This window comes from Lissotriton helveticus, chromosome 8 (assembly GCF_964261635.1).
Source record: "Lissotriton helveticus chromosome 8, aLisHel1.1, whole genome shotgun sequence".
NCBI classification, from domain to species: domain Eukaryota; kingdom Metazoa; phylum Chordata; class Amphibia; order Caudata; family Salamandridae; genus Lissotriton; species Lissotriton helveticus.
In genome coordinates, this window is record NC_136069.1 from 414,222,856 (window position 1) to 414,250,621 (window position 27,766).

Sequence of the window (27,766 nt, forward strand, 5' to 3'; positions counted from 1 at the left end):
GAATTGGGTTTGCTCCCCCCCCACACACTTATTTCATCAAGAATCAAGGTCTGCTTCTGGACCTACAGATTCTCTTGTCGTCTCTGTCTGATGGTGGAATGAGGGAAGCATCTGTGCTTATTATTGTATTGTGAATTTCGAGCGTTCAATGCTGACTGGCATGAGGACATTGCAGTGTGCGTAATGGGTGACAACGGGTGACATCATGCATGCCATGTGTGACGCATTTGTAGTAGCGTTCTATCCAAGCATTGTTTGTGCGGTGGGCCTCCTTGTTGTGTCCATGATTTGGGTTATTTTCTATGAAGTCCCTAAGTGTGTGGTTTGTATAATCCTCTTGTAGCCTGATCAGTGATTCTTCAAGAGACCAAAAAAGGGATCTGAGCCTATAGCAGTGAAAATACTCTTAAACATTGCACTTGGACTACTGAGCCCTGGTATTATTAGATTCCTAAAACGTGGCACTGAACTCCAACTAAGGAAAGTGTAGAAAACTAGTTAAAGTGTAAACAGGTGTACAAAAAATGTCTGATCTTCAGACTGCTCAAAGTTTATAGCTGGGGAGGTAAAACGTGGTGTCAAAATCGCTATTCTCCAGGTTTTCTCAATGTATATTAATAGTTGGGTTGCCTTCAAGTTTTATGATGAAATGACACATGGCACAGTAAAATGTATGCTGCTATTTCACTTAACACAATGTTCTGTGACATTCGTATCATAGCTCTGTCACATCTTTGTCTACTAGGTATAGTTGTATGTGGAAGTGGAGACACCGATCCATACATCATTTAACCCCTTGCATGCGGCCGCGATTCTGCGCCTGTGCGGCAAAATCGCAAGTGGGCGGGTTCATGACGGCCCCCAGCCGTCATCAGCACACGAGCACCGTAGTGCATGACGGCTGGGGGCCGTCATCAACACCGAAGGGGTTAAAATAAATATCATATGGTTTGAATTATTGTGTGATTCAACTTTTATTAAGGTGACCATGGAATATTGTGATTGGATCTGACAATGTGGGGCTTGAGTCTATATATCCTTCTCTGTTCTCTTTCCAAGAGAATCTTGGACATCGCTTTAAGCCAGCCAAATATCTCAGTTTTTCTATGATTACACAGAATAGGTTTTTATCCGTGTGCAAGGCGTCTGTGTAGTGGTTAGTCATTCTTGTGGTGCTCTTTTTGCATCACACATTACTTTGTTGCTTGCAGATGCTTGTCCTCACCTTCCTGCAGGCCATTCCAATGTATCTTTGGTTTCATGGAGAGGTAATCATATAGATTATGTGGGTGGAGTTGCCATTAGTGTGTGTGTCCTCAAGGACCATGTGAGGTCAGCAATGAGATTTATGGACTTTGGCACATTCCCAGATTTACAAAAACTTGTAGACCTGAGAATGAGTAAAACATTTTTGCTTTCCCCATTACGGCGTAACGAGGAGAAACATCCTTATTTCTGTTTTCTCTGTGTTATTTCCTTTTTCAGCATGTGCTGCATTTTGCAACACACATAGCGAGAGGAAAATGTCGCTTAGGATTTTGTTTGTGTAGAAAAGTGTCTCTTCCTGCACAAAAACAATACTGCTTGTAATGCAGGCACCCTTGCACCATGGTGCAAGTGTGCCAGTGTTGGCGCCAGGCAGCACACAGTGCATTTTTTTACTGAGTTTTATATAGCGCAAACTTGACCCGAATCGGGTATTAGAGCGCTGTACATAGCACCAGTTGCATTACACATGGACATATTCATTTTTTTTCTAGGCACCTGGAGATTAAGTGATTTGCCCAGAATCAGAGGATGTTCAGCGTCATTGCCGAGACTCAAACCCAGTTCCCCAGATTCGACCTAGCGGTTAGGCCAACTCCTCTCTTCATTTACATTTACAAAAGGCAACCTGTTGCATTCACATGGTCTCTTCATTGTTCAAGTGCAACATCTGGTTAGCAGAGAGTCCAAGCTGAAATGACCATTCTGCGGTCAATGTAACATGAACTACTGAAGAATGTGTCACTCTGCAAAGTTCTGAAATCCCACAAATAGCAACTTTGACATTTGCCATTGTTTGAGGTAATTGTTCTTGATTTGCTACATGTGTTAAAGCAACATGGATAACTAGTTTCAAGTATCTTTAAACCTCATGTACTGACACCATTTTTTGTCATTCATTCAAAGGAAGTTGGTTAAAATTTGATACAGAGATGCACCTTGTCACAGCTAAGACACTATCGTGCTCATTGAGTGTAAAGAAGAAATAGCTTTCTCACAGGGGAATTTTGTATAAAACCCTAAAGAAACTAAGGGCCTGATTTAGAGTTTGCCAGATGGGCACTCTATCACAAATATGATGGAAATCCTGTGTGCCTTATTACAAATGCCATAGGATATAATGCACATGTGTTTAGGTTGATGGGGTATCCATCAAGATTGTGAGTGGGTAGGTATTCACCAAAACTCTAACTCAGGCCCTAAATGTCTAGCACATATAACCTAAGGCCCTCTGCTTAATTCTTTGTCTAAAAATCAGTGTTTAAGATCCCTTGTTACTTATTCTGCTCAGATTGTTCTGCATGATTTACATGTGTGTTTTAACTCCACAGGTGGAACTGCATGCGTGTTGGTCGGGCAACCTTTTGACACAGCCAAGGTGAAAATGCAGACGTTCCCCTCCTTGTACAAAGGACTTACAGAATGCTTTGTCAAGACATACACTCAGTTGGGGTTTAGAGGCTTTTACAAAGGAACAGCCCCAGCACTTTTGGCTAACATAGCTGAAAACTCTGTGCTTTTCATGAGTTACGGATTCTGTCAGAAGGTTGTAAGAACGGCTCTTGGATTAAATAAAAATGCAATGTTAAGGTAAGTGTATGTGTGCATCTGTGTGTGTGTGTGTGTGTGTGTGTGTGTGTGCACGCACCCACAAATATACTTCAACATGCATGTAATATGCGCTATTACATTAATACATCTTTAAGGAAGAGGGCGGCATCTTCCTAGGGCCAGCATAGTGCAGCACAATGCAACTTGGTCAAACTTTGCACCAGAGATTGGGAAAACACCCACTCTCAAGACATCTGCCTAAATATAAAACATGCTTTGTGGGCATCTATGGAGGTCTCTGACACCCCATTCAGTCTCCGAGTCCATAAACTGTTTGCTTCATGTAGGAGGTTGGATCTTTTGGTAAAGAAAGTCCAGCTTGTGACCCATATTAGATCAATGGTGTAGGCAGGGCAAAAGTCTTCACAGTGACAGGCAGGTAAATCATCTGAAGAAAGTGGAAATGTGGCATTGGACAGAAGGCATTCATTGCCTGATTGCTGTTTCAGACCTTGTGTATGGGGGAAATTTTGACAATACTTACTATTGGTGTGAAGGCTGGTCATTATCAACACATGAAGGGATTATCAGGTGGAATATTCTGTTTTTATGGCAGTGGTTTTTCAGAGTTCACCAGCACTGTGGTGGAGTTCATCATCACTTCTGCATGGCAGAGCTCCACCTGCAGGCGGATGTGTGGTCTACATGACTATTGTTGCCTGTGAATTTACAGCGGATATCCCTGCAATGATAAATACTGCTGGTGGAACTGTTGCCCGTATGCGCTGATAATGGACATGTAACTTGAATGCAGATGCACATTGTTAGTGTCCACATTTTACATCCCCTGGACATGATTAAAGTGGGTTTCATATTACCTATTTCTATTGCTTCCACCATATTTTCAATGCAGAGGATAATCTATCGGTCCACCTATATCATGGTGGATTTTCTACTCTTTATATGAAGAATTCACTGCAACCTTTCCGGTAGATTTACCTCTGACTGTTGCCAGTAGCACCAGTAGAATTGTTGAGGTTAGGAGAGCTGAATTTCATCTGTTTGTCTTAGCAGTAGATCAGCAGCAGTCTTGCCGCTTGTAGCAGAAGTACAGCATATACTACATTGTTATACAAATTTCCTATTACCACCCTTTAAACGCTGCCCAAGGAGCAACGTTTTGAAAAAAATATTTGGGAAGTGTAGACTAATAACACTCTCCCTCTAGAAAACAAAACAAGAAAAAGTCTCAAGTATGGAGTCTTCTCAGTTAATACAGAAGTTATCAAGTACTGTCATCACCATCCAGGTAGCGCACTGCAGCAGCCCAAATTCTGCACTGCGCTCACTAGCACCAGCGCTGAAATCAGCTGCTGTGCGCCCCGGAGACATCTTTGTGCCATGGTGTAAGGGTGTCTCTATGACTCTAGCATTTGTACTGGAAGGAACCCTTCCAGTACAAAATACTATGCAGAGACTCACCTTAACAATGTTCCCACTCTGTATGTGTGCTGTACAGTGCAGCACGCATGCAAAGTCGGAAAAGGAAGGAGAAATGAAAGCATTTCTCCGTCCTTGCGCCTCCTTGAAAAGGGCGCTGTTTTCTCACGCTAATCCCAATCTACTTCATTTAGTGAATTGGGTTTAGCATGAGAAACCTGGGGTGGTTGCATGGGAACACCCATGCACCACCCTTGATACGCCTCCCTAAGGCGCAAAATAATGCGAAGGTGTGCTGTACGCTGCTTCGCATTACTTTTCACTTATTTGCGCTGGAAACTAAATTTGGAAAAAAAGATTTTGCGCCGAAGGCCCAAAATCTTTGTAAATCTCCCCCCAAGTTTGTATTCCTGTATGGGATACCATTGGGTGGGAAAGAGGCAAGTGCCAGTACCCTTATTGGGCTTATGCTGCTGAAAGCTAGGAGCTATTAAATTCCTTTACCGGTCATCGTACACCTTTGCCTTTAGCTATGATACATACTTGTGTGAGGGACAATAATAATGGATAACAGCCTCAGGAAAGGGTAATTCCACAGTAAGATGTGTACTTTCACATGTGTCTTGACTTCTCCCAGGAACTTTGCTGTAAGACCTACAAATTTGACAATTCATTATGAGGAAGAGTGTCAACATGAGCTCTGTACCCCACACCACCTGGGTTGCATCGGTAAACTCTTGAAAGTGAGATCTGAACATCTATAGTAATTTGATTAGCATTTAATCTACTGCTCTGCCCTCCGCCAGCGTCTGGATTGACTCGTAGGCCTAGATTTCCTAAGACTTGCACCCACACTCCAGCTCAGCACAGCTCTTCACCCTTTTGAGCCATTTGACCGCTCAAGTAAAATGTTAGTAATTTCCCCTTCGTCTTGTTAAAATAGTTTTGAGGCTTGTAACGCATGTCTCTATGGATTTCTGTGTCTCTTGGCAAGTAAAGTGAAACAGGCATCTGGAGTAGACCATCTCTTTTTTGTATGAATGTAAGTGGTAAAAGCCACTGAGTAGTGCAGCCTGTTAATTCCTTTTGCATTGATGTGGGAAGATGCTGCTAGTAATGTGCTTCTGTTTACCATTATCTAAAAGTGTGATGCTCAGAAGCACCGCCAGGCCACCCAGCAAGGCTTACGTTTGCTGTGTCCATTATAGTGATGCGGATTAATGGCCCAGGGTCTGAGTTTGTGTTTTGTGGGTGATGAGTAGATTTTTTTTTTGTCCTCATTTTCCACCATGGTTTCAAAGATGACCGGTACCAATGGACTCAGATGCTGCCTCAATATGCTACTGGTAGGGGTTATGCGAGCTGCCTAAAGCAACACCCTTCAGCATACAAGAGCCATTCAGGACCCATACATTGAACCCAATGATAGCGTGGAAAGTGCTGCCGACATAGCTGAAGAGCCGACCCTGAGCCAAGCACAAACCTTAGGATAAAGACCACAGCAGCTTAATCATTGGACCGGGGAAAAAAGAAAAAAAAAACCCGGAGGTTAATTCCATTTAAGCAGGTGCCAAAAAGCCCTTTTATTCCTGTTCCCAGATCAGACCAAGTAAAGTCTGGATACTTGTAAAACTGAGGCTCTCCAATCTGAAAGTGTAGGTGGATGGTGATCCTTCCATTTTTTGCATATTTCTCTCCTAGCCAATAAGATTGAGTAAAAGAGAAGATTATTCGCAGGGCTCCGCACTTCATCCCTTACACTCATGATTGCTAGAGGAAGATCAATTTAAATTTGCAAACCCAGATATGATGTAAGTACTTTACTGATAGCGTCCCAAAAAAAACTGATAAAAGGGCATTCAAAAAACATATGGGCGTCTTTGGCATTTATTAAGCCACATCTAGCACACGCCACAGAGGAGCCTTGAACAAACTTTGCCAACCTGTGTGGAGAGTAGTATGCTCTGTGAAGGGTATACAGATGATTTCTTCGCAACCATGCGGGTTTCACAATATCCCACAGGACCTTGAATGAGATGGACCATAAGTCTACCAGATTGTCACAGACTAAAGAAGGGCCCCACAGCAGCACGGGTAGTTGGAATTCCCCTTCAGATTCCTCTAATATCAGATTATACCACAGGGATACTTCTTTCTTGCCTGGTGGTTTATCCAGAAGCAAAGTTTCCAATTGGTTGCCACCCCAACTGGGGCTCCACTTCGACCTGAGGCCTGCGTAGAATAAGACTGTGCCCAACTGGCCATCTGGATGTACTTAAATCTGGAGAGATTAGGTCCTATTCTCACTCTTAGGGTTACCCACGGTAATAAGTTACCCTCCACAAAGATGTCACCCCATGTTTCAAGCCCACCCTCTCGCAAGGGTGCAGCTAGCCAATCTTCCAGCCAACCAGGATTCCCTAGGGAACCCTATAAAGGGGCTCTACTAGAAAAGTAACCAAGTTTTGTTAGATTCCTCACCTTACACCACACTCTTGCCAGCCCCTGAAGAACCCTCAGTTTGATTTTTTTTAAAGAACTTCGGGTCACCGAATTTAAATAGGAAACCTGACTGTGGTATTGCTTCCCCCCTAAGCATGGTTGAAAACATGCAGCCAGCCCCTTGACCTGACGGCATTTTTAATAACATTCGAGCATGACTCAGTTGGAACACCCACCCATATATTTGCAGATCAGGGGCGGCCAGCCCCCCCTTTTCTCTCCGGCGCCTAAGCTTTTTCCAGGCAATCCTTGGGATATGCTTTGCCCAAATGAAAGATGTTATATCTCCCTGTAACTTAGAAATATCTACAGAATCAAAACCTAAGCTTTTTCCAGGCAATCCTTGGGATATGCTTTGCCCAAATGAAAGATGTTATATCTCCCTGTAACTTAGAAATATCTACAGAATCAAAAAAAAGAGGGATGGTATTAAAAAGAAAAGATACCTTCGGTAAGATAGTCATTTTAACCAAATTAACCCGACCCAGTAGGGAAAGTGGAAGATGTGACCAGGACTGCATATGCGAACGGCATTCCTTAGCAACGGCTGTGAAGTTGTTTGAGGCTAATTTATTTATATCTTTGATAATATTTAGACCCAGATATCTCAGACTAGATGAAAGATGAAACCCCATCTCAGAACCTCCATCGTTCCAGACCATTACCTCGGTCTTTGAGGCATTAACTTCGTATCCAGATATTTCGCTGAACTCTAAGGCCAGTTTAATGGCTGCTGGAAAAGCCGAACGGATATCTGTAGAGAATATCAAAATATCATCAGCATATAATGCTACTTTACTTTCCCACCCCTCAAAGCTGAATGGTTTAATAGATTCCTCCCCCCTCAACAACTGGGCGAAAGGCTCTATATAGAGGTCAAAAAAAAGGGGGGAAAGAGGACAACCCTGGCGTGTTCCCCTTGTAATGGGGAAGGGGTCAGCTAGTTCACCATTCACTAACAACCTGGCTGATGGATTTGAGTATAGAAGACTAATGGCTCGGCAAAAGCTATCCCCAATGTTAAACTTAGCCAAGACCCCCGACAGGTATGCCCAATTTACCCTGTCGAAGGCCTTGGTGGCGTCCAATGTCAGAACTGCCAATGGAAGAGAATGTATTGTCGCCATATCTATGGCTCCTATCAGATCATAGGTCAGTTCATACAATTGCCGGTCTTTAACAAAACCTTTCTGGACTGGATGCAAGATGTCTGGTGCCACTATACTCAGTCTCTTTGCTAGTACTGTAGAGAAAATCTTATAATCCACATTCAAAATGGATATAGACCGACAGGAGGTTGTAAATGTAAATGTAAATTGATACTTGTATAGCGCACTACTCACCCGCAAGGGTCTCAAGGCGCTTGTACGAATACCGCTGTGGAACCCATCCTGGCTTTCCCTGGGAGGTGTCCACTCCTGGGCACCCCCAAGGTGGAGGCCAGGCCTCCTTAGCGTTGTGGGGGCCGTTGTGGAGATTAAGCAAGCTATTGCCCAGAGTTGCAGAGTGGGACTCCATGATTGGAATAGGCACCGAGGCGAGAATTATCAGGTCCGTGGAATTTTTGAGCCCAAGACCCGCCAAGGCAGGGAATTGAACCCTGGTCCTGGGCTAGACCTCTGCATCAGGGTCTGCCGCTCTAACCATTGAGCCACACTTCTCCACAGGCTTTCCATATTTTAAAATTAATGTAATGGAAGCACTATCCACGTCACAGGGGGGGATAATCCATCCTGCAATATCTGGTTAAATAATAATGTGAGGAAGGGGACAATTGCTTGTTCCAAGGCCCTATCGATTTCACATGGAAGGCGATCTGGGCCAGCTGCTTTCCCCTTCTTGCCATGAAGAATGGCGGTTCTAACCTCCTCCTCTGTGATGATTTTATCCAAGGAGACGCGTTGCTCCTCAGATAGTTTTGGAAGAGGTATCTTACGTAACCAATTCTCCATTTTTCCTTTGCCCAAGATTTTATCCTCCTGATAGATCGACTGGAAGAAATCCCTAAAGATTTTCCTTATGTCAGAATCTGATGTATAAGATATATTCTCATGGACCACTGAGTTGATGTCATTGTGGACCAGGTCCGTCTTTGCCTTCCAGGCCAAGAGTTTCCCAGCTCCCTCCCCAAACTCAAAATGAGCCAACTTACTGGCTTCCCATTTCTCCTGCAGCAGTTGATTAAGCACTGATACCATTTGACCTTTTAAAGTTACAAGATCATTACTAAGAGTTTCAGTTGGTGTACCAGGAGGGGCTTGGTCAATCTCGTTTTGGATTTTCAATATATCAGCCTCTATACTGGCTACTTCCTCTCTATATTTCTTCCTACGAAAGGATAGTGTGCTAGTGATAGCTCCGCGCAGAAAGGCCTTAAAGGATTTCCCATACGATCCCCAAAGCGGCTGATCCCACGTTACGCTGGAAAAAATGCTGGGATTCCACATTTAGGAAAGATATATCCTCTGGTGCTGTTAAAAGCGAACGATCAAAGGACCAAGCTCTAGAGACCATTGGGAATCCCTCCAGATCCATAGATACTGCGGAGTGGTCTGATAGATGGGATGGTAAATAGCAAATATCTTTTACACGTTCTACCAGCCTACGACTAACTAGAATAAGATCTATTCTAGACTGGTGATGGTATTTGTGGTTTCGATACGAAACCCCCTGTGCCTTTCCGGCCCTAACCCTCCAAACATCGACTAAGCCATATTGTTTCATAGTTCTAAAAAGAAACTCTCGGGTCTTAGAAAGGGTAAAAGATCGACTGTTTGGGGATTTGTCTAGGATCGGATCCAAAACTATATTAAAGTCCCCCGCCAGGACTACTGGTTCTGAGAAGGACAAAAGATGTGAAAATATATTTTTTAAGACAGAGGGATCGTCTATGTTGGGCCCATAATAGCCTAGGATCGTGATTTGTAGTCTGGCAACTATTACTGTTGCAATGACCCGTCTGCCACATGGGTCCACTTGCTTCGATATTAGTTTTGCCTTAAGAGGTCTTTTAAACAAAATCGTTACGCCTCTGGTATTAGATGATTGCGTAGTAGAAATGGAGAGATCAAGCCATCTATTCCTCTTCACCAATGATAGTATTTCAGCCTCGATTAAGTGTGTCTCCTGGAGAATGATGACCTGCGCATCAGAATCCCGTAAATATTGCATGATCTTATCTGCCCTAGGTCTGGTGCGGAGGCCATTCACATTCCAGGAGATGATCTTAACACTACTCATTAAAGATAGACCGAACCTCCCCCAACACAAATCCCCCAGCCAGGTTGTCCCCTCTCAGAACCAGTAGTAATACATCTTTACCACTAATAATAGATCTGGGCCAAAAGCAACCATTTTGTAAGCGGAAAAGTAGATTTTTTTTATTGCTCCCGCCCTCCCCCCTGTGCCCTACCCAACCACCCCCTCGGGAAACCCTTGCCCTATCTATCCGGAACAAGTCCAGAAGATAGTGCTCCACCCCCGCAACTCCCCCTCAAGAAAAAGTTTAAGTGAGAGCAATTAAAATTTAAGTGAGGAAAAAAACCCAAAAGAAAAACAGTTATGTTTTCCTTTTCCTTTCCTTTTTCTACCCCTTTTTTTTTCCTCCCCTCTTATATGATCCCATTCTCCTTTTATATATATATATATTTTTTTTCTCACCCTATTCCTAGTTCCACAAACTCAGTCTCATCTTTTTTCTCTCTTTTCTCTTCCCTCCCTCTCCCCTTATACCTTCCCCTTACTTTATTACTAGAATAGTGGTAGATTATACTAGGTTTCTGGCGCCACTGGGAAAGTTACTCTTTTCAAATATATGTGTGGATGGGTAATAGTTTAAACGGTGCTACAAGGAGAAGAGAACCACTTCCCTCTTCTAGTTAGGCTAAGCCACAGACATTTGTTGCTCCCTAGCACTCGTAAGGAATTTATACAGTCAAATACAGGTGTTTCCACATTACATTTCATACAGCAATACACTAAAGAAAATTTTCAAGATCCTTTTGTTCAGGGTTTTGTCGTTGTTTAATGAGGAGACGTCACAGCCAACACGTGTTTCGTCGTACTGGGGAATGTAACCCCCGACTTTTTCAAGGCTGTTTAAAGAAAATTATAATGTTGTAGTACATTGCTACTGATTAAAACAATCAAATTCAATTAAACAAATTGCTTGTCTGATGTAATAAGATGGTGGTGCATGCATCCAACTTCATCATACTATGCATGTTCAATATTCCGTCTGGTTAAATATCTTAGTTTAGTGCCTTATTAGTTAGATTTGGTACTTTTTAACATCTTTTAGAGAGATTATGAGCCCATTAGGAGGTATGGAGAGAACCCGGTGCGCGTGAGCTTATCTTTATCATTGTCACCCCTGAACAAAAGGATCTTGAAAATTTTCTTTAGTGTATTGCTGTATGAAATGTAATGTGGAAACACCTGTATTTGACTGTATAAATTCCTTACGAGTGCTAGGGAGCAACAAATACCTTCCCCTTACTCTTAACCTACCCTCTGCTTTAAACAATTTCAAATACCCCCTAATAAAAAGGAATATTAGAACAGAGGAGAAAAAAAAAGAAGAAAGGGAAGAGAAAAAAACCACAAAAAAAACCTGGAGTGACAATTAGCATCAGCCCAGAGAACCTCTCGCTCCTCCCTTAGATCCTATGGTGAGTAGAAGCTCATCCGCCTCTTGTACGGACCTGATATTAAACATTTTGTTATTGTGCATAACTCTCAATGTGGGAGGAAACCTAAGTTGGGCAGAAGCACCAACATCTCTAAATGCCTCAAGACGCCTTCCAAGCTCCTATTGCTTCTCAAGGGTAGCCCTTGATAGGTCTGACCTTATTTCAAAATTAAAACCTTTCCCTGCCAAAGTTTTTTGTTTTAGGGCTAGGTTGAGAATACTTTCTTTAAGAGTATAAGTGTGGAAGTTCACCAATATTTTCCGGGGTTTTTCTCTCTGAGGGTTTTTCCTAAACGGGTCCCTATGAATGCGTTGGATGTCCTTGGACAGGTCTTCAGTAGACACCCCCAAACTTAATGATTCCTTTAAGAGATAAACAATATATTGTTTAATATCAGAACACTCGCTTCCCTCCGGGACATTCAAGATGTGAAGATTACTTCGCCTAGAATTGTTCTCTAACGTTTCCATCCTCTCGGCCATTAAGAGGTCTTCTTTCTTTAACTTAGAAATATCGCATTTGGCCTGATCAAGATGTAGAGATAATCCTGCGACTGTCTCTTCAAGCGCTGATGTCCTGGCATATAAACCGTCGATTTTATTGTCTAAAGACTCACAGTAGTTCCGTATCTCTGGTTGGTTGGCTTTAGAGGCCTCAAACCCAGGTTTTGTGGGTGATGAGTAGATTTTAGTTGTATTTAACAGTTGGCTCTCAAGTATACTTACTGATCCCTTTTTATATACACAAGAGGACTGATGCAGAAAATTTACTGTAAGGAAATAGAAGCCCATTAACAGTGCTTAATTTGAGCCGGTGGTTTCAGGTGCTCGGCACCGGCACTTAAATGGCAGCACCTGCGCTAATGACAGTCTGCCACATGGTGGTGCTGTTCGTCTGATTTAGAGTGAGCGCAACAACAGTTGTTTACTATTTCAATATGCATTAATAATGACTGATGTCTGCCACCTAAATCATCCTTATACCTTTGGGGGCCTGCAGTAGTCTGAATTGTCACACTTGTAGGAGTGCAATGGTTAGTAGCTGGTTTGGTACTGTCATTGGTAGAGCTAACAGGGGCAGTGGGTGGTGTAGGCTGCAGTGGCCTCTCAAGGAGAGCCCCAGCACTTATTTTCTTAGAAATTAAGCACTACCACTACCAGGTCAGAGTGACCATATATTTATTGAGAACTTCAGCTTTGAGCGCTGATTTGTTACCTAATTGCACTCGGCTCTTAGAAGTGCCACTTGTGTTGAATTTAGACGTTTATTTCTGCCTGGAGTGATACACTGCTTAACACATAACAACACATGAGTATTTGTAAAGCGCACGTTCACCACTACGGGCACCTTGGCGCTGAAATAACAGATGTTTGTTGTTACCCAACGGTACTCATTTTATCGACCTCAAATGGATGAAAGGCTGAGTGGACCCGCCAGGATTTGAACCTGTGACCATGAGGTCGAACACAGGCCCCTGTAGTAGACGCACTAGTCCACTGAGCCACCAGACCCGGCATGTTATTTCATTGTTATGTCACATTATAAAAGATAATGGTCCATGGTAGCTGCCAGGCAGGGGTGGGAAAGTGAAAAATATACAATGCCTTGCTGATGAAGTGATCAACCGTTCTGACCTGCGGCTCATACTCTTGAATTCTGACAGGACCAACCTAACCTTTAATCTCCACTATATTGACTGTCATCAACTTGACTGACATTAGCGCTCCTTTTTACAGAGGTTAGAAAGGGCAACATGCTTTTGCGGGTGTAAAGGGTCTAATAAGTAAAATCAGACCATTTGCGACCGCAAAATGGCCTTTGTGTATAAATAAAACCCAAATCACACTTAGAATTTGCAACTATATACCAAATCAGTATTTGGAAGGGGTGTGTTTTGAGAGTCCCTTTCAAACAGTGATTTGGAATGGGATGTATTAATGTATGAAACTCACACTATGTTCGTGGGTGTTCAAAAAGTAGGAGAAAAGGAGGGAATGGGGCGCACTGTTGTTTTAAGACGAGAACCCTCACTCACCCTAAGGTGACGTGCGTCATCATTGGGTCCCCTCTACACACTGGGACTGCAAGGTACCCAGTGTGGGCTACTACTCTCCCTTAGGAGGAGGGGCGTTGTCACACGCACTGCAAGGGCTATTTCTTGTGTGGAGAGGGAGGGGACAGTTGCAAAAATGAGATGTGAATTAAAACTAGCTCTAGGTGGGTTAAACAATTTTTATTCTGGTACCCACTCAATGGATAGGATTAAAAACAAGCTCAGTGAGATAGGGATATGGATGTTCCCCTATTCCATGGTCTGGTCAACATGTTTCTGCCGTAATTGACCAAAAGGTTCATGTCATGGCATTCCTCTGGACCAAAGATGTATGTCACTCTGCTAATACAAACAAATTTAAAAAGCAAATATCCAAAAGACCATACTTTCACGGTCTTGGTCAACCTATCCTAAACTCTGAGCCGCCCCAAAGGGACTTTTGAAGATTGAGCTATTTCTGACATACTGCAGATGAATCTTGTGGACCTCATCAGAGGATCGTGCCACGAGGTTGACCAATACCGTGAAAGTATTGTTTATGCCTCCTGACCTTAGTGCTTTTGTTGCAGAAGCAGCTGGCTGTAGCTCTTTGGGTTTGACCTATTTCAGCACAGCCACAGCAAACTACAACATAGCAGTTATTGGAAACCCTAAACATGAATATTCATTTATTTACTTATTTATTTTACTTTTGGTATAGCATGCAGATTGTGTTTCACGTGGGTTACACAATAATAATCAAAACTAGATTATCATCAGAACGTCGTGCAGAACGTCATTGAACTGAAGGGAAACAGAAAAGAGAAGGAATGTTTTTGGGGAGGGAAACCAGGTGAGAAGGGGCTCTGGTGGTGATAATTAAATATAAAGTCTATTATGTATCCCAGGGAGAAATAACTCTACACATACAACAAGGGTGAGGTGTGCTTGTTATCTGTTATAAAGGTTGCAGTTGAACAGGAGTGGTTTCAATTTTCTCCTAAACGTAAAAGATTTTCTCGACCCCACAGTTCTTCATGGAGAGAGTTCTACAAAGTAGGAGCCATCCCCTGAAGGAGATTGTGATTCAGGCAAATGAAAATTAGATTTCCTACTTTCCAGTCTCAAGTTATCTTTTTGTCTAAGGTGTTCCTTCCCACCTGTGATCTTTGAGTATGAAGTGAGGTATGGGTACTAACACTTAGCACAGGGCTTGGATCACAAAAATGATGTAAACCCCAGGCAAAGTATTTTGTTGGTATTTACTTTTCAATGCAAATCATGATTTGTGTTTGGAGGTTGCCTAAAGTAAAGCAAAGTAGCGCCATTTTACCACAATGGGGCTGTGCAATGGATAGTACATGGGCATACCCATGAAATCACTCTTGGGTTTTAACACAGATCCCTAATCACAAACATTCATAGAAAGGGATTTGCTCCAAAAACGACACCTCTTTTAAGTAAGTGTAAGAGTGGAGCAATCTATAAAAATCACTGAACAGCATACATACAAAGTGGGAATTGTATTAAAGCATCATTTATGTACTGCAAGGGTCCTCTTCCTGTACTACAAAAATCTATGCTTGACAGAATGCCCTTGAAGTATGGTGAATGGAGTATGCATTGGGGCATGCCAGCACAATTATAGAGAAAAATAGTGCCATATCTTAGTAGATATAATGCTGTTCTGATCTCTCCCTTTCATGCAGGGAGGCACAATATGTTAGTAAATATGTCCATAAGTATGAAGGGCTTGGAGTGCAAGCCTTTAGGGTTTAGAAATGATTTTCGTTGCTTTTTTACAAAATAAAGCGTAGTTCTAGCCCTTTGTAGAGATTTGGAGAATGATCTGTGTGCCCAGATTTTGATCAATCCAAAAACCCCAATATTTTACCTCAGAAGCTACTTGCATCGAGTTCAGAGAGCCATGCTGGTTGAAGAACAATTTGGATTGCCAGAGGATAAAAGCATACATTCAGTTCTCCTAGATAGATTATAAAACAGTTAGCCGGATCTGATTCTGGAGATTTTGTAGAAATAATCTCAGAATATGAATATTAGCAAGCAAGGTTATTTTTTAAGTACATTTGAGTATTGTCTGCATCTTGGCAAACAAAGATGTGTAGCTCCTCTATCAAGACCGTCAGGGGCTCAAAATACAAGGTCAAGAATGTGTACGTTGGGATGAAACACTGAGGAATGTTGCGGATGTATGACGTTACAACGCATACTTTTACCACGCATACCTTTACAACGCGGTTTTTACCACGCATACCTTTACAACGCATAGCGCTTAGAGGTGCTGGATAGTGGTAAGTATAATTTTCTATTCCAACTCCAGTCCCCGTGGACACTAGGGAAGGTGTTGGATAGAAAATTAAACTTATTCACTATCCTAGAGCACCCCCCAGCGCAATGCGTTGTAATGGTTTGCGTTGTAATGCCAGCGTTGTAATGGTATTGTGTGGTAAAAAATGCGTGGTAAAGGTTGTATACCAATGTTGCTGGTTACCAAATACACAATTACAGGAGGAGCATGCATTCTAACATTTCCACTAGTCAGATATTTTATCTATGTTTCATGAATCTCTGCAGAGCCACAGAATCTAGGACACTACATCCACATATGGTATTTTTGGGCAAACTAAATTGAACCTAGGTACGCAAACCCCGTTTGTGAATCACGTCCTACAAACATGTTTGTAAATCAAGCCCTAAATGCTGTTCTTTGACATGAAAAAAACCTTAGAAAACATCAGGTATTCTCATTTTTACATAGGGAACATGAAGAAGACATTTTGTTTTTGAGGACATAGTGTTTGGGTCTCTTTGGGAAGATATGGTTGGAGTGGGTGGGTGAGCATAGGTTTGGGGCTATGCTGGGTAGGTACTGCTTTATTGATTGACCAGATTATGTGTAAAATTATTAGTAAGAAGTTTGCCTTGAAGACACAGGGAGCCACATAGAGCGTGATGTTCCATGGGTAGGAAAAGGACATTGCTGGTGAATATTTGGAGCAGATATTTGCATCACCTTTAGACAAATGGACCTTTCTCTCCATATGGTTCAAAATTGGACTGATGATATGTGGTTATCAGTACCTTCATATACACAATGACACTTAAAATCCTTACAAAAGAACTATGGGTCCGATTTAGAGGTTGGCAGACAGAGTACTCTTTGTGGCAGAGTACTCTGTCGATCAAGCTTTCAGTCTGTCTTCTCTGTTATGGGTTGGACAGACCTACATCTTGCCAGAGTAGTGGCCATCAGAGTAAGTATATTCAGAGCAGACTGTCTTATGCATTGTTGTTTCTGTCTGTCATCACCATGAAATACCTGATACTCTTGAACAGAAAATAAGAAGAATGACCCCCCAGACACTAGGAGAAAGTTCCCAGGGTGTGTGAGTCATACATTTTTATTTCATTTACAAACTCCATCTTAAACTCCCACTTTGAGAGTTCACTTTTGGAATACAAAAATGTTTAATGTACAGCTGCCTGAAAGATGGTGGCCATGTGCCAAACTTGGCAAGAACTGATGGGCTACCAGTGATCACTAGATATTGCGGGCAGTAGTTCATCAGGACGGCAAATATAATGTCATCTGCCACTTTGACAGGCTACAGACCAAATAATAATTTAGGCTGTAAGGGCCCGATTCACAGAACTAACTTAAGACAAAATCCTAAACTTACTACCATTTTGGTATTCACAGAAGGCACTTACTCATTTCGGTATTCACAGAAGTTAGGAGTCCTAACTTTAGGACTCCTAAATGCCTTCTGTGAATACCGCAAGTCTTAAAGTTAGGATTTTTCTCAGTTTAGGAGTAGTAAAGTTAGGAATCCTAACTTTAGGACTCCTAAATGCCTTCTGTGAATACCGAAAGTCTTAAACTTCGGACTTTTCTCAGTTTAGGAGTAGTAAAATTAGGACTCCTAACTTTAGGACTCCTAGGAGAATAGGGCGGGAAGTAATTTAATTGTAATTAAGTAATATTGGTATTGATCATAAATTTTATATTAAATAATTATTAATTGGTAATTAATGTGTATTAATTGGTAATTAATTTTTATTAATTGATTAATTGGTAATTATATTAAGTGTATTAATTTATTATTGAAGTGTGTTGTGAGGTTATAGGGCAATAGGGTGGAAAGTAATTTAATTGTAATTAAGTAAATATTTATTGCTTGTTAATTATTGATAACTCATTTATTGTTAGTTAATTATTAATTGGTAATAACTTGTTAATAATGAATTTATTGTTCATTAATTAATAAGTGGTAATTGCATTTTATTAATTATAATTTATTTGTATTCACCAATAATGTATTGTTAATTATTAATTGCTAAATATTGTAAAAAAATTTTTGGGGTATTGAAATTTAATTATTTTTTATTTCATTATTATTTGGTAATTCATTTTTAACAATTAATAATTAATATTTAATTGTACTTATTATCAATGTAATTATTAATTGGTAATTATTTTCAACTAATTATTTTTGGTATTGTTATTTTATTGTTATTTAATGATTAAATAATTATTTATCTTTAACAAAATAATTTAAGTTATTAGTAAGTTATTTTAACCCCTACGCTATCCAACACTTTCCCTACTGTTGCACTCTCTGGAGTTGGAATAGTAATTTGAACCCCTATGCTATCCAACACTTTCCCTACTGTTGCACCCTCTGGAGTTGGAATAGGAATTTGAACCCCTACACTATCCTACACTTTCCCTACTGTTGCACTCTCTGGAATTGGAATAGTAATTTGAACCCCTATGCTATCCAACACTTTCCCTACTGTTGCACCCTCTGGAGTTGGAATAGTAATTTGAACCCCTACGCTATCCAACACTTTCCCTACTGTTACACTCTCTGTAGTTGGAATAGTAATTTTACCGCCTATGCTATCCAACACTTTCCCTACTGTTGCACTCGCTGGAGTTGGAATAGTAATTTTTACTTCTACGCTATCCAACACTTTCCCTACTTTTGCACTCTCTGGAGTTGGAAAATTAATTTGATCCCCTACGCTATCCAACACTTTCCCTACTGTTGCACTCTCTGGAGTTGGAATAGTAACTTTGACCCCTATGCTATCCAACACTTTCCCTACTGTAGCACCATCTGGAGTTGGAATAGTAAGTTCAACCCCTACGCTATCCAACACTTTCCCTTCCTTTGCACTCTCTGGAGTTGGAATAGTAATTTTAACCCTTACGCTATCCAACACTTTCCCTACTGTTGCACTCTCTAGAGTTGGAATAATAATTTTTACTTCTTTGCTATCCAACACTTTCCCTATGTTTGCACTCTCTGGAGTGGGAATAGTAATTTTTACCCCTACTCTATCCAACACTTTCCCTACTGTAGCACCCTCTGGAGTTGGAATAGTAATTTCAACCCCTACGCTATCCAACACTTTCCCTACCGTTGCACCCTCTGGATTTGGAATAGTAATTTTAACCCCTACGCTATCCAACACTTTCCCTATTGTTGCACTCTCTGGAGTTGGAATAGTAATGTTTACCCCTACTCTATCCAACACTTTCCCTACTGTTGCACCCTCTGGAGTTGGAATAGTAATTTTAACCCCTACACTATCCAACACTTTCCCTACTGCTGCACCCTCTGGAGTTGGAATAGTAATTTTAACCCCTACGCTATCCAACACTTTCCCTACTGTTGCACCCTCTGGATTTTGAATAGTAATTTTAACCCCTACGCTATCCAACACTTTCCCTATTGTTGCACTCTCTGGAGTTGGAATAGTAATGTTTACCCCTACTCTATCCAACACTTTCCCTACTGTTGCATCCTCTGGAGTTGGAATAGTAATTTTAACCCCTACGCTATCCAACACTTTCCCTACTGTTGCACCCTCTGGGGTTGGAATAGTAATTTTAACCCCTACGCTATCCAACACTTTCCCTACTGTTGCACCCTCTGGAGTTGGAATAGTAATTTTAACCCCTACGCTATCCAACACTTTCCCTACTGTTGCACCCTCTGGATTTTGAATAGTAATTTTAACCCCTACGCTATCCAACACTTTCCCTATTGTTGCACTCTCTGGAGTTGGAATAGTAATGTTTACCCCTACTCTATCCAACACTTTCCCTACTGTTGCATCCTCTGGAGTTGGAATAGTAATTTTAACCCCTACGCTATCCAACACTTTCCCTACTGTTGCACCCTCTGGGGTTGGAATAGTAATTTTAACCCCTACGCTATCCAACACTTTCCCTACTGTTGCACCCTCTGGAGTTGGAATAGTAATTTTTACCCCTAAGCTATCCAACACTTTCCCTACTGTTGCACTCTCTGGAGTTGGAATAGTAATTTTAACCCTTACGCTAACCAACACTTTCCCTACTGTTGCACTCTCTAGAGTTGGAATAATAATTATTACTTCTTTGCTATCCAACACTTTCCCTATGTTTGCACTCTCTGGAGTGGGAATAGTAATTTCTACCCCTACGCTATCCAATATTTACTGTTTTAGTTAATGTAGTGTATAATTTATTTAATTGTTATTTGTTTTATATAGTTTTGATATTTTTATTGATATAATTGTTGTATATGTATGTAAGTATTTATTATTTATAAAAAAAAACAATTTATAAGTTAATATAATAATTAATTGTAAATATTATTAAGTAAGTATATATATATTATATTTTATATGTATATGTTTTCTTTTTTTACATTTTTTTATATTATATCTATTACTTATAATTGTAAACATATTTTTAACTATGTTTATTTTAAATATATGTATTATTTATTCTATTTTACATTATTTTATAACATTTTTAAAAAACGATATTTTTAACAACGATATTTTTGACAATATTTTTTTTCTCGATATTTTTGTACTTACCATAATGTAGATAGGACTTCGATATTCTTGACATCGATATTCCACCTCCAATATTTTTTACGTCGATTTTTTTGATGTCGATATTCTGTCAGTAATTCCTATCACTGATGGTAAATCTGGGCTTGCACCGAAATACAACCACGCTCCACGCTTGTGATGCCTCTCTGGGGCAGAGTATCGCGAGACAGAGACTTGCACTGCCTTACATTACACCACATTTATTAAGCCATGCAGGGCCATGCAAGGTGGCCTTGAGTGGCTTGGTAAATATCATTCAAGGTTGTGTGTCAATTTTGCAGCCCCTTGCGTGGCTTAAGGGTGAGGCAAACACATGGTAAATATGGGTCTCGGTGTCTCTTGTTTGCTGACTCCTAGGCCACTTTTTCCAATGACATTTGAGTTTGCAAATCCTGCACAGTGCTCTCACCCTCTCACATGTTATGTTAATAGACTTTATAGTGAGCATGGCTGCACCAGCACCAGGAATTCCCAGTGCCTCCCACAGGCAAACACCATAGAGAGGCAGGAAGGTGTGAGGAAGAGCCTAGATCCCAAACAGGCAATTTTAAGATGCTTCCTGAAGCAGAGTTGATTCTGCTTATTCCTTCATTCAGAGTGCATACTGTTACAAAGGGCCGTAAACAAAACCAGAAAGGAATGGGTCCTAATCTGTTTCTTTTGAACCGAGGAATCGCGGCCAGGTTTAAATCAGCTGAGTGAAGAGCTTTGGTTGGAAGATAGGGTTGCATGAATCCTGAAAGAATAGAAGCTCCTGATGCATTCATAATCTTATGCGAAGTACTAAGGACTTTAAATTGTATGCACTTCTCAAAGGTTAGCCAGTGGAGTTTCTGAAGGAGACCAGAGGTGGGGCAGAACATAGGAAGGGAGAACAGTAATCTGGCAGCAGCAATTTTGGACTTACTGCAGCCTTCATATAACTGATTTCTTACCGCTTAGATACAAGATGTTGCAGTAAATAGGTGCAGCAAGATAAGTGATTGAATGATCAACTGTGGAATGTGAGGTTGGAAGTAACTGATAATGGAATTGAGTCCTTTCAGAAGGCTAAAACAAGTGCCTGCAAGAGTTCTCACTTGGGTCTCAAATGTAAAGGTGTCACTATACCCAAGTTTTTTATAGATGATTTAGGTGATGGAGGGGCTCCAAGATTTCCTGCCACCATTAGTCTCCCCAAGTCTTGGTGTGCTTTCCAAACAACAAGATCCATGTCTTACTGGAATTACATTTTATACTGTTATTTTCCATCCAACTAGCCACTGCCAGCGAACACTTCTGAAAATTAACAATGTGTTTGGAAGCATCGCAGACAAGGAGATGATAAAATGAGTTTCATCCGCCTACCAGATTATAGAAACCTCAAAGGGCTTCACAATCTCTGCCAGAGGCCTGACATAGATACTAAAAAGAATGGGGCTCAACGAAGAGCCCTGTACGACCCAATGCGCCAAGGGTATGTGCGAGGATGAAAAAAGAGGGAAAATAACATGAAATGATTGATAAGGAAAGAGGCAAACCAGCACAGGGCCTTGACATGAATACCTATTTTAGAGAGGGGCCTTTCCAAAGGTTATACAAGATGGACTGCCTCAGGTGTAGTACATACATAGGAGTAGTGTGGCTCACTGGTTAGAGGCGGCAGGCCTGAGAGCAGAAGTCAGCCTGGGACCAGGGTTCAATTCCCGACGCGGCAGGGTCGTGGACCTTGGTCAGCGGACTCGATAATTCTCGCTTCGGTGCTTACTCTAATCAGGGGTTCCACTCGGCAACTCTGGGCATTAGCTTGCCTAATCTCCACAACGGCCCCACCAATTCCGGGGATGCCTGGCTCCACCTTGGGGACTCCCAGCAAGGGACCATCCCACAGGGAAAGCCAGGACGGGTTCCCCAGAGGTATACAGCGCCGGGACGCCCCGTTGCTGGGGCAGCTGTGCGCTTTACAAGTGTACTACATTTACATTTACATTTACATTTACATTTACATTTTACATATGGAATGTTTCTTACTTTTTTGACTCGCTCCCCTCTTTTAGAACTACCTGTCATGACCCACAGTCTTCCCAGACACTATTGAATACAAGGGAACCCTACTCACAAAGAACCAGAGTAAGAGTTTTATACAAGGAAACAACGGTTCCAGTGGAAAAAAGGACCGACAATTTTAGCAACAAACATGCACAATGGCTATACGTTTCGTAAGCGACCAAGTAATGTATGTGGACAAAAAGCTCTCTACACAGTTAGGTCTTCTGTTTTTTTTTTTATATATTAAATATGCACACAAGAATAGTTTAAATCACTTTCTTAAAATCAAAAAGCAGTATACCTAGTGCAGTGTATCCCCAAGTGAAGCATGGAACCATAAGTGAATATATACAGTGAACAATGTTTGTGAAAGGTTTCCATAAGTACAAGAAGCGACCATTCAGTTATACATTGTGACAGCTCAAGTGTATAATAACACTGGCTATGTAGTGGTCCTTTCTGTACACTTGTAGACGACGTTTCAACCCTCCTATGGATGTGGGGTTTCCTCAGGACGTTGAATGTGGGGATATCTGGATCTAAAGAGGGCGCAGCCTAGGCGGATTGGTGGTGTCCCATGTGTGGTGAATGGAAGGAAAGTGATGTAAACTCACGTGAGGACCCGGCTGGGTACTCACAGTGAAGAGGTTAGTAAGGCTGGCTCTGACAGCGATAGGTTAAGGGCTCTGTCGGTCCCTGTTAACTCGGTGTATTTCTCAATGTTGACACACGATGGTATCAGAGTGTGGATGTATGTCCTTACTACGCATGCTTTTACAACGCATGCCTTTACCACGCAACTTTTACAACGCAAGTCGTTACAATGACTTGCGTTGGGGGGCGCTGGATAGTGAATAGTTTAATTTACTATTCCAACTCCAGTCCCCGTGGATAGTAGGGAAGGATTTGGATAGTAAATTAAACTATTCCCTATCCTACTGCGCCCCCCAGCGCAAGTCGTTGTAACGACTTGCGTTGTAAAAGTTGCGTGGTAAAGGTAGTGCGTGGTAAAAGTTGCGTTGTAAACGCTGTTCCCCTCAGAGGTTTCAAAACACCCCGGAAGATTCTCAGTAAGGGTGTGCTGGCAGGCTGAGGAGTAGGCTGCCTTTATGCCATCCAATGCAGCTGCCATGCCCTCCATAGGAGGGTTGAAACGTCGTTGACAAGTGTACAGAAAGGACCACTACATAGCCAGTGTTATTATACACTTGAGCTGTCACAATGTATAACTGAATGGTCGTTTCAGAAAACATTTTCTACGGGGGTGTTACATGCTAAACACCCCCCCTCAAGCTTCAAGCTCCGCCCCTGCCCATCAAACGTACATCCATTTTAGTTTGTAGGTGTTTGCTGCCTGATGCTACAATGTCCATCAAATCTTCAAGCCTGCACTGCAGCTCCCTCTCATGCTGTTCTTAGAGCATCACTGAGATCGAATAATGCCCCGCAAGGAAAAGCAAGGACTCTGCGTTGGATGGGCCCGTACCGTAATGTTGTTCACTTAGAAATCCTGGGGCATATTACCAAGGACAGGCGATACATTATCGCCGCTTTTATCGGCAGGAAACTGCCGATAAAGCGGCGATAATGGCCTTGATAATATGTTCTATGAATTTCAATCGAAGCCCATGTTAGATGTGAACACATCTTCACATCTGTTCACATCTAACATGGGCTTCGATTGAAATTCATAGAACATATTATCAAGGCCATTATTGCCGCTTTATCGGCAGTTTCCTGCCGATAAAAGCGGCGATAATGTATCGCCTGTCCTTGATAATATGCCCCCCTATTCTTTCATCATAAGGTCTTTTGCGCCAAGATTTTGATAATTAACGACAGGTTGTTAAGACAACTGTGTTGAATTCTCAGGCAATGGCCTCTGTTGTAGAAGCATCCTATCTACTGGCACACTACAAAAGAAACGCATTGGCCCTGGAAGGAATAACCAATCACTTCGTTTTGTTCTAGTTTGATCAGGCAGATTCTGCTAGTCACAGCATGCAGTTTTATACGTGTGGCGCGAATCCTCCTTGAGGCAATACATAAACAACCAAAGTTTTATGAGAAGTCCGACATACCCAGGCTCATTTCCCTTCTGAACTCCCCTTTAAAGCACAATGAAAGAATAAAACATTCCCTGCTTTGAGAATAGCATTTTCATTTCTATTATTCGCAATATTGTCAATCAACAACACCTTGGAGCAGATGTATCAAGATAGCCATTTGCGATTTTTAAATAGCGATTTTTAAGGAATCGCTATTTAGAAATCGCAAAATGGCATGTATCAAAAAAATCGCTATTTTTTAGCGATTTCTTAATCTTCCTTATTTGCGAATTCGCAATTAAGGAATAATTTCCCATTCATTCCTATGGGCCAGGAGGCCCATAGGAATGGTTGTGAAGTAATTCTCAAATTGCGAATTCGCAATTTGCTAATCGCAATTTGAGAATTATTTCAAGGGTGCAAGGGTGTCTCAAAGACACCCTGCTGCACCCCTGAAATGTACATGTGTGTGCATATGGCGCACATACATGCCCTATGGGCATGTGTGCGCGTCACATGCCACCTTAAAAAATGACAAATTGTGCTTTTTTAAAAGAATTCGCAAATTACCATCAACAACAAGTTGGTGGTAAATTGCGATTTCTTAACCAAAATTCGCAAATTGAAATTGCTACATACATAGCATTTAAGGAATCACAATTTTTTGCGATTCCTTAAATTGCGAATTTTTTATACATTAAAAAACATAAGGCCGTTTGCGATTCGTAAAGGCCGAAATTCTGCGAATTTCGGCCTTTGCAAGTCGCAAAAGGCTTGATACATCTGCCCCCTTGTTAATTAAGCTCATGTGGAGTTGAGCTGCATTTCAGACGAGTATTGCATTTTGCTGTTTACTTCCTGTGTTTCTTGTACCAGGTCTGGAAACTTTCACAGGGCCTTGCGGGTGACTATATCACTCCAGAAGAACAATCCTACTCTCCCAATCATGGGGATCCCACAAAACATGGGGTCAAGACCTTGCCTTACTTAGTAGGAGGCTAGAGAAAGGTGGTCAAAAGAACAGAAAATCAGCTGAAGGATGGTACTGAAGATACCAAAGGAAAATGTGGGTAGGTGGACATGATGTCTTCTGAAAGGATAGAGAAAATATTAGGCTAACCAGGTATAAACACTGACACTGTTTCATCCACACATGAGGAGTGATGGCTAAGCACATATTGAATACAGTAGGCCCTGAGCAGAGAAACACATATCCACAAAGCAAAAATCCAGCTAGTGAGCTAGAGCCCAGCAGACAAGGACACATGTGAACTTGTCCTTCATGCCAGCAGCGAGGGAGGAAACCACCTGAAGCACAAGCAGCTAGGCAAAGGAACTAGAACACACTGCAAAGTACCCTGGGAACGTGCTGTCATCTGTACATCACTGAGGCCTAGTCACAGACAGCAAAATTTGAAGTAGATGCTGTGACTCTAAGATTGACTACCACAATTTATTCTCAGCCGGATGCAACCTTCGGACGCAGAACTCAAACCTTATGAGATGAAGGCACATCAATAGATCCGAATTTGTAGAGCGTTGTGCTGTCACCCTTACTGGTCGCTGGGGTGTGAAGTCTCCGTCGAAAAGCCAGGTCTTGAAAAACCTGTGGGAAGAGGGAAGAAACAAGTATAAAAGGGCAAAACAGAGTGAAGAAAAATAAGCGAACAGAAAAGGCAAAACAGGGGCAGAAAAACAAGCAGAAAGGCAAAACAGAGGGTCCGAAAAATGTGCACAAAAGGCAAAACAGAGCAGAAGAGGGCAAAACAGAGGGAAGAAAAACTATTGGAAAAGGCCAAACAGAGGGCTGAAAAACAAATAGAAAAAGGCAAAACAGAGGGCAGAAAAACGAGCAGAAAGGCAAAACGGAGGGCAGAAAAAGTAAGCAGAAAGGCCAAACAGAGAGCAGAAAAACTAGTAGAAAAGTCAAAACAGTGCAAACAATGAGCAGAGGAGGCACAAACAGAGGGCAGCAGGTAGACAGCAGAGGGTAGCGGACTGCGGGCAAGCTGGACAGGAGAACTGTTGAAGGGCAAGCTGGCACATGATGTTGCAGATTCAGATAATATGAGATGCTCCCTGTCCCCGGTTACAACTGCTAAAATTTCTATGAAAAGAGTGTTTGCCCAAAAAATGGCCACTTAACAGAGTAGCACTTTGCCACAAGGTCAGAGATGGTTGAGATATAAGGAGAAGAAATTTACAGAGAACAGCAAAAAGAGCCAACCTTTGAGGACCACCCTGATGTAGAGTGACCTTTCAGAGACAATATACCCAGTCTAAGTGATATGATTCTATTTGTCTCCCTGCGTATTCACATGCAACGTATAACAGATGTCTATGTTTCTTCCCATAACTGTTTGTCAGGCAGTGCTTAGAAATTAGAATCTCCCATCAACTGCAAAGGTCGTCAATAAGTGCTTTCTCTAATATGGCCACCAGATTTGCTGATTTCTGACCGGGATGGGTAGCACTCCCCTCTAACCCAATGCAATCCAGACAAATCCCTTAATTCGGGCCTGATCAAAGGCATGAATCTCCAATAACCTACTGGCCTCCGTGTAGAGCAGGGTTTTGTGAAAGGCGACAAGCTTCCCTGGTGTGAGAGCCGGGCCCAGTGCTATCTCGGCGGCGGTGGCGTGGTGTGAGTGACGACGGTGCTTGGTCCACTACAAGCGCAGACACACACATCCACCGGGGCATTCAGCAGAGACCCCCGCCACCCTGGGGCCACTACCCATAAGCCCAGAAGAAGGGAGAGTCTCGGGGACCCTTGCCCTGCCCCACAATCGGCCCCTTGGGAGCACATACCTCAGTTGGAGCAAGCTGGAGTCCTGGGAACTCCGAAGACGACACCATTGAACACACTGCAAAAACGGATGACATCATCATGACTACTCCTCATTAATCTCTCAAGGTACTGTTCCTGCTCCTTTTTTCTCTCTCTATTTTTGTATTTTTTATTTCTTTTGCCCATTCAACCGGAAAACAATGGCCCAAAATGGCCGGGGCCATAAAATACAGCCATAAACTGCCTTCATCTTCTACCAGGCACACACAAGCCTGAATAACAATCCTACTGACTATAACTACATCAAAATAGAAAGAGGACTTGTACTCCCCACTCAGTCACTCAGAAAGCTAGAAACTGGACTATCCTAACCGGCCCAGGATCAGGAAACAAACAGAGGACTACCTCATTCTTCTCCCCTACTATCTACAATCATAGAAACAAACAGAGGACTATCTGAGATGCCTTTGTTTTTATTCAAGAATCACCGTTGTTTATT

General features: G+C 41.9%; 1 protein-coding gene across 1 annotated transcript in view; it reads left to right on the plus strand.

The window, feature by feature from the left end:
- Window positions 1–27,766, plus strand: part of LOC144772723 (mitochondrial ornithine transporter 1-like) — a 184,160-nt gene that overhangs the window by 81,524 nt on the left and 74,870 nt on the right. The window contains exon 3 of the mRNA XM_078657249.1: window positions 2,598–2,856. Coding sequence (XP_078513375.1) covers window positions 2,598–2,856 — 259 coding nt within the window. The remainder of the gene's footprint in view (window positions 1–2,597; window positions 2,857–27,766) is intronic.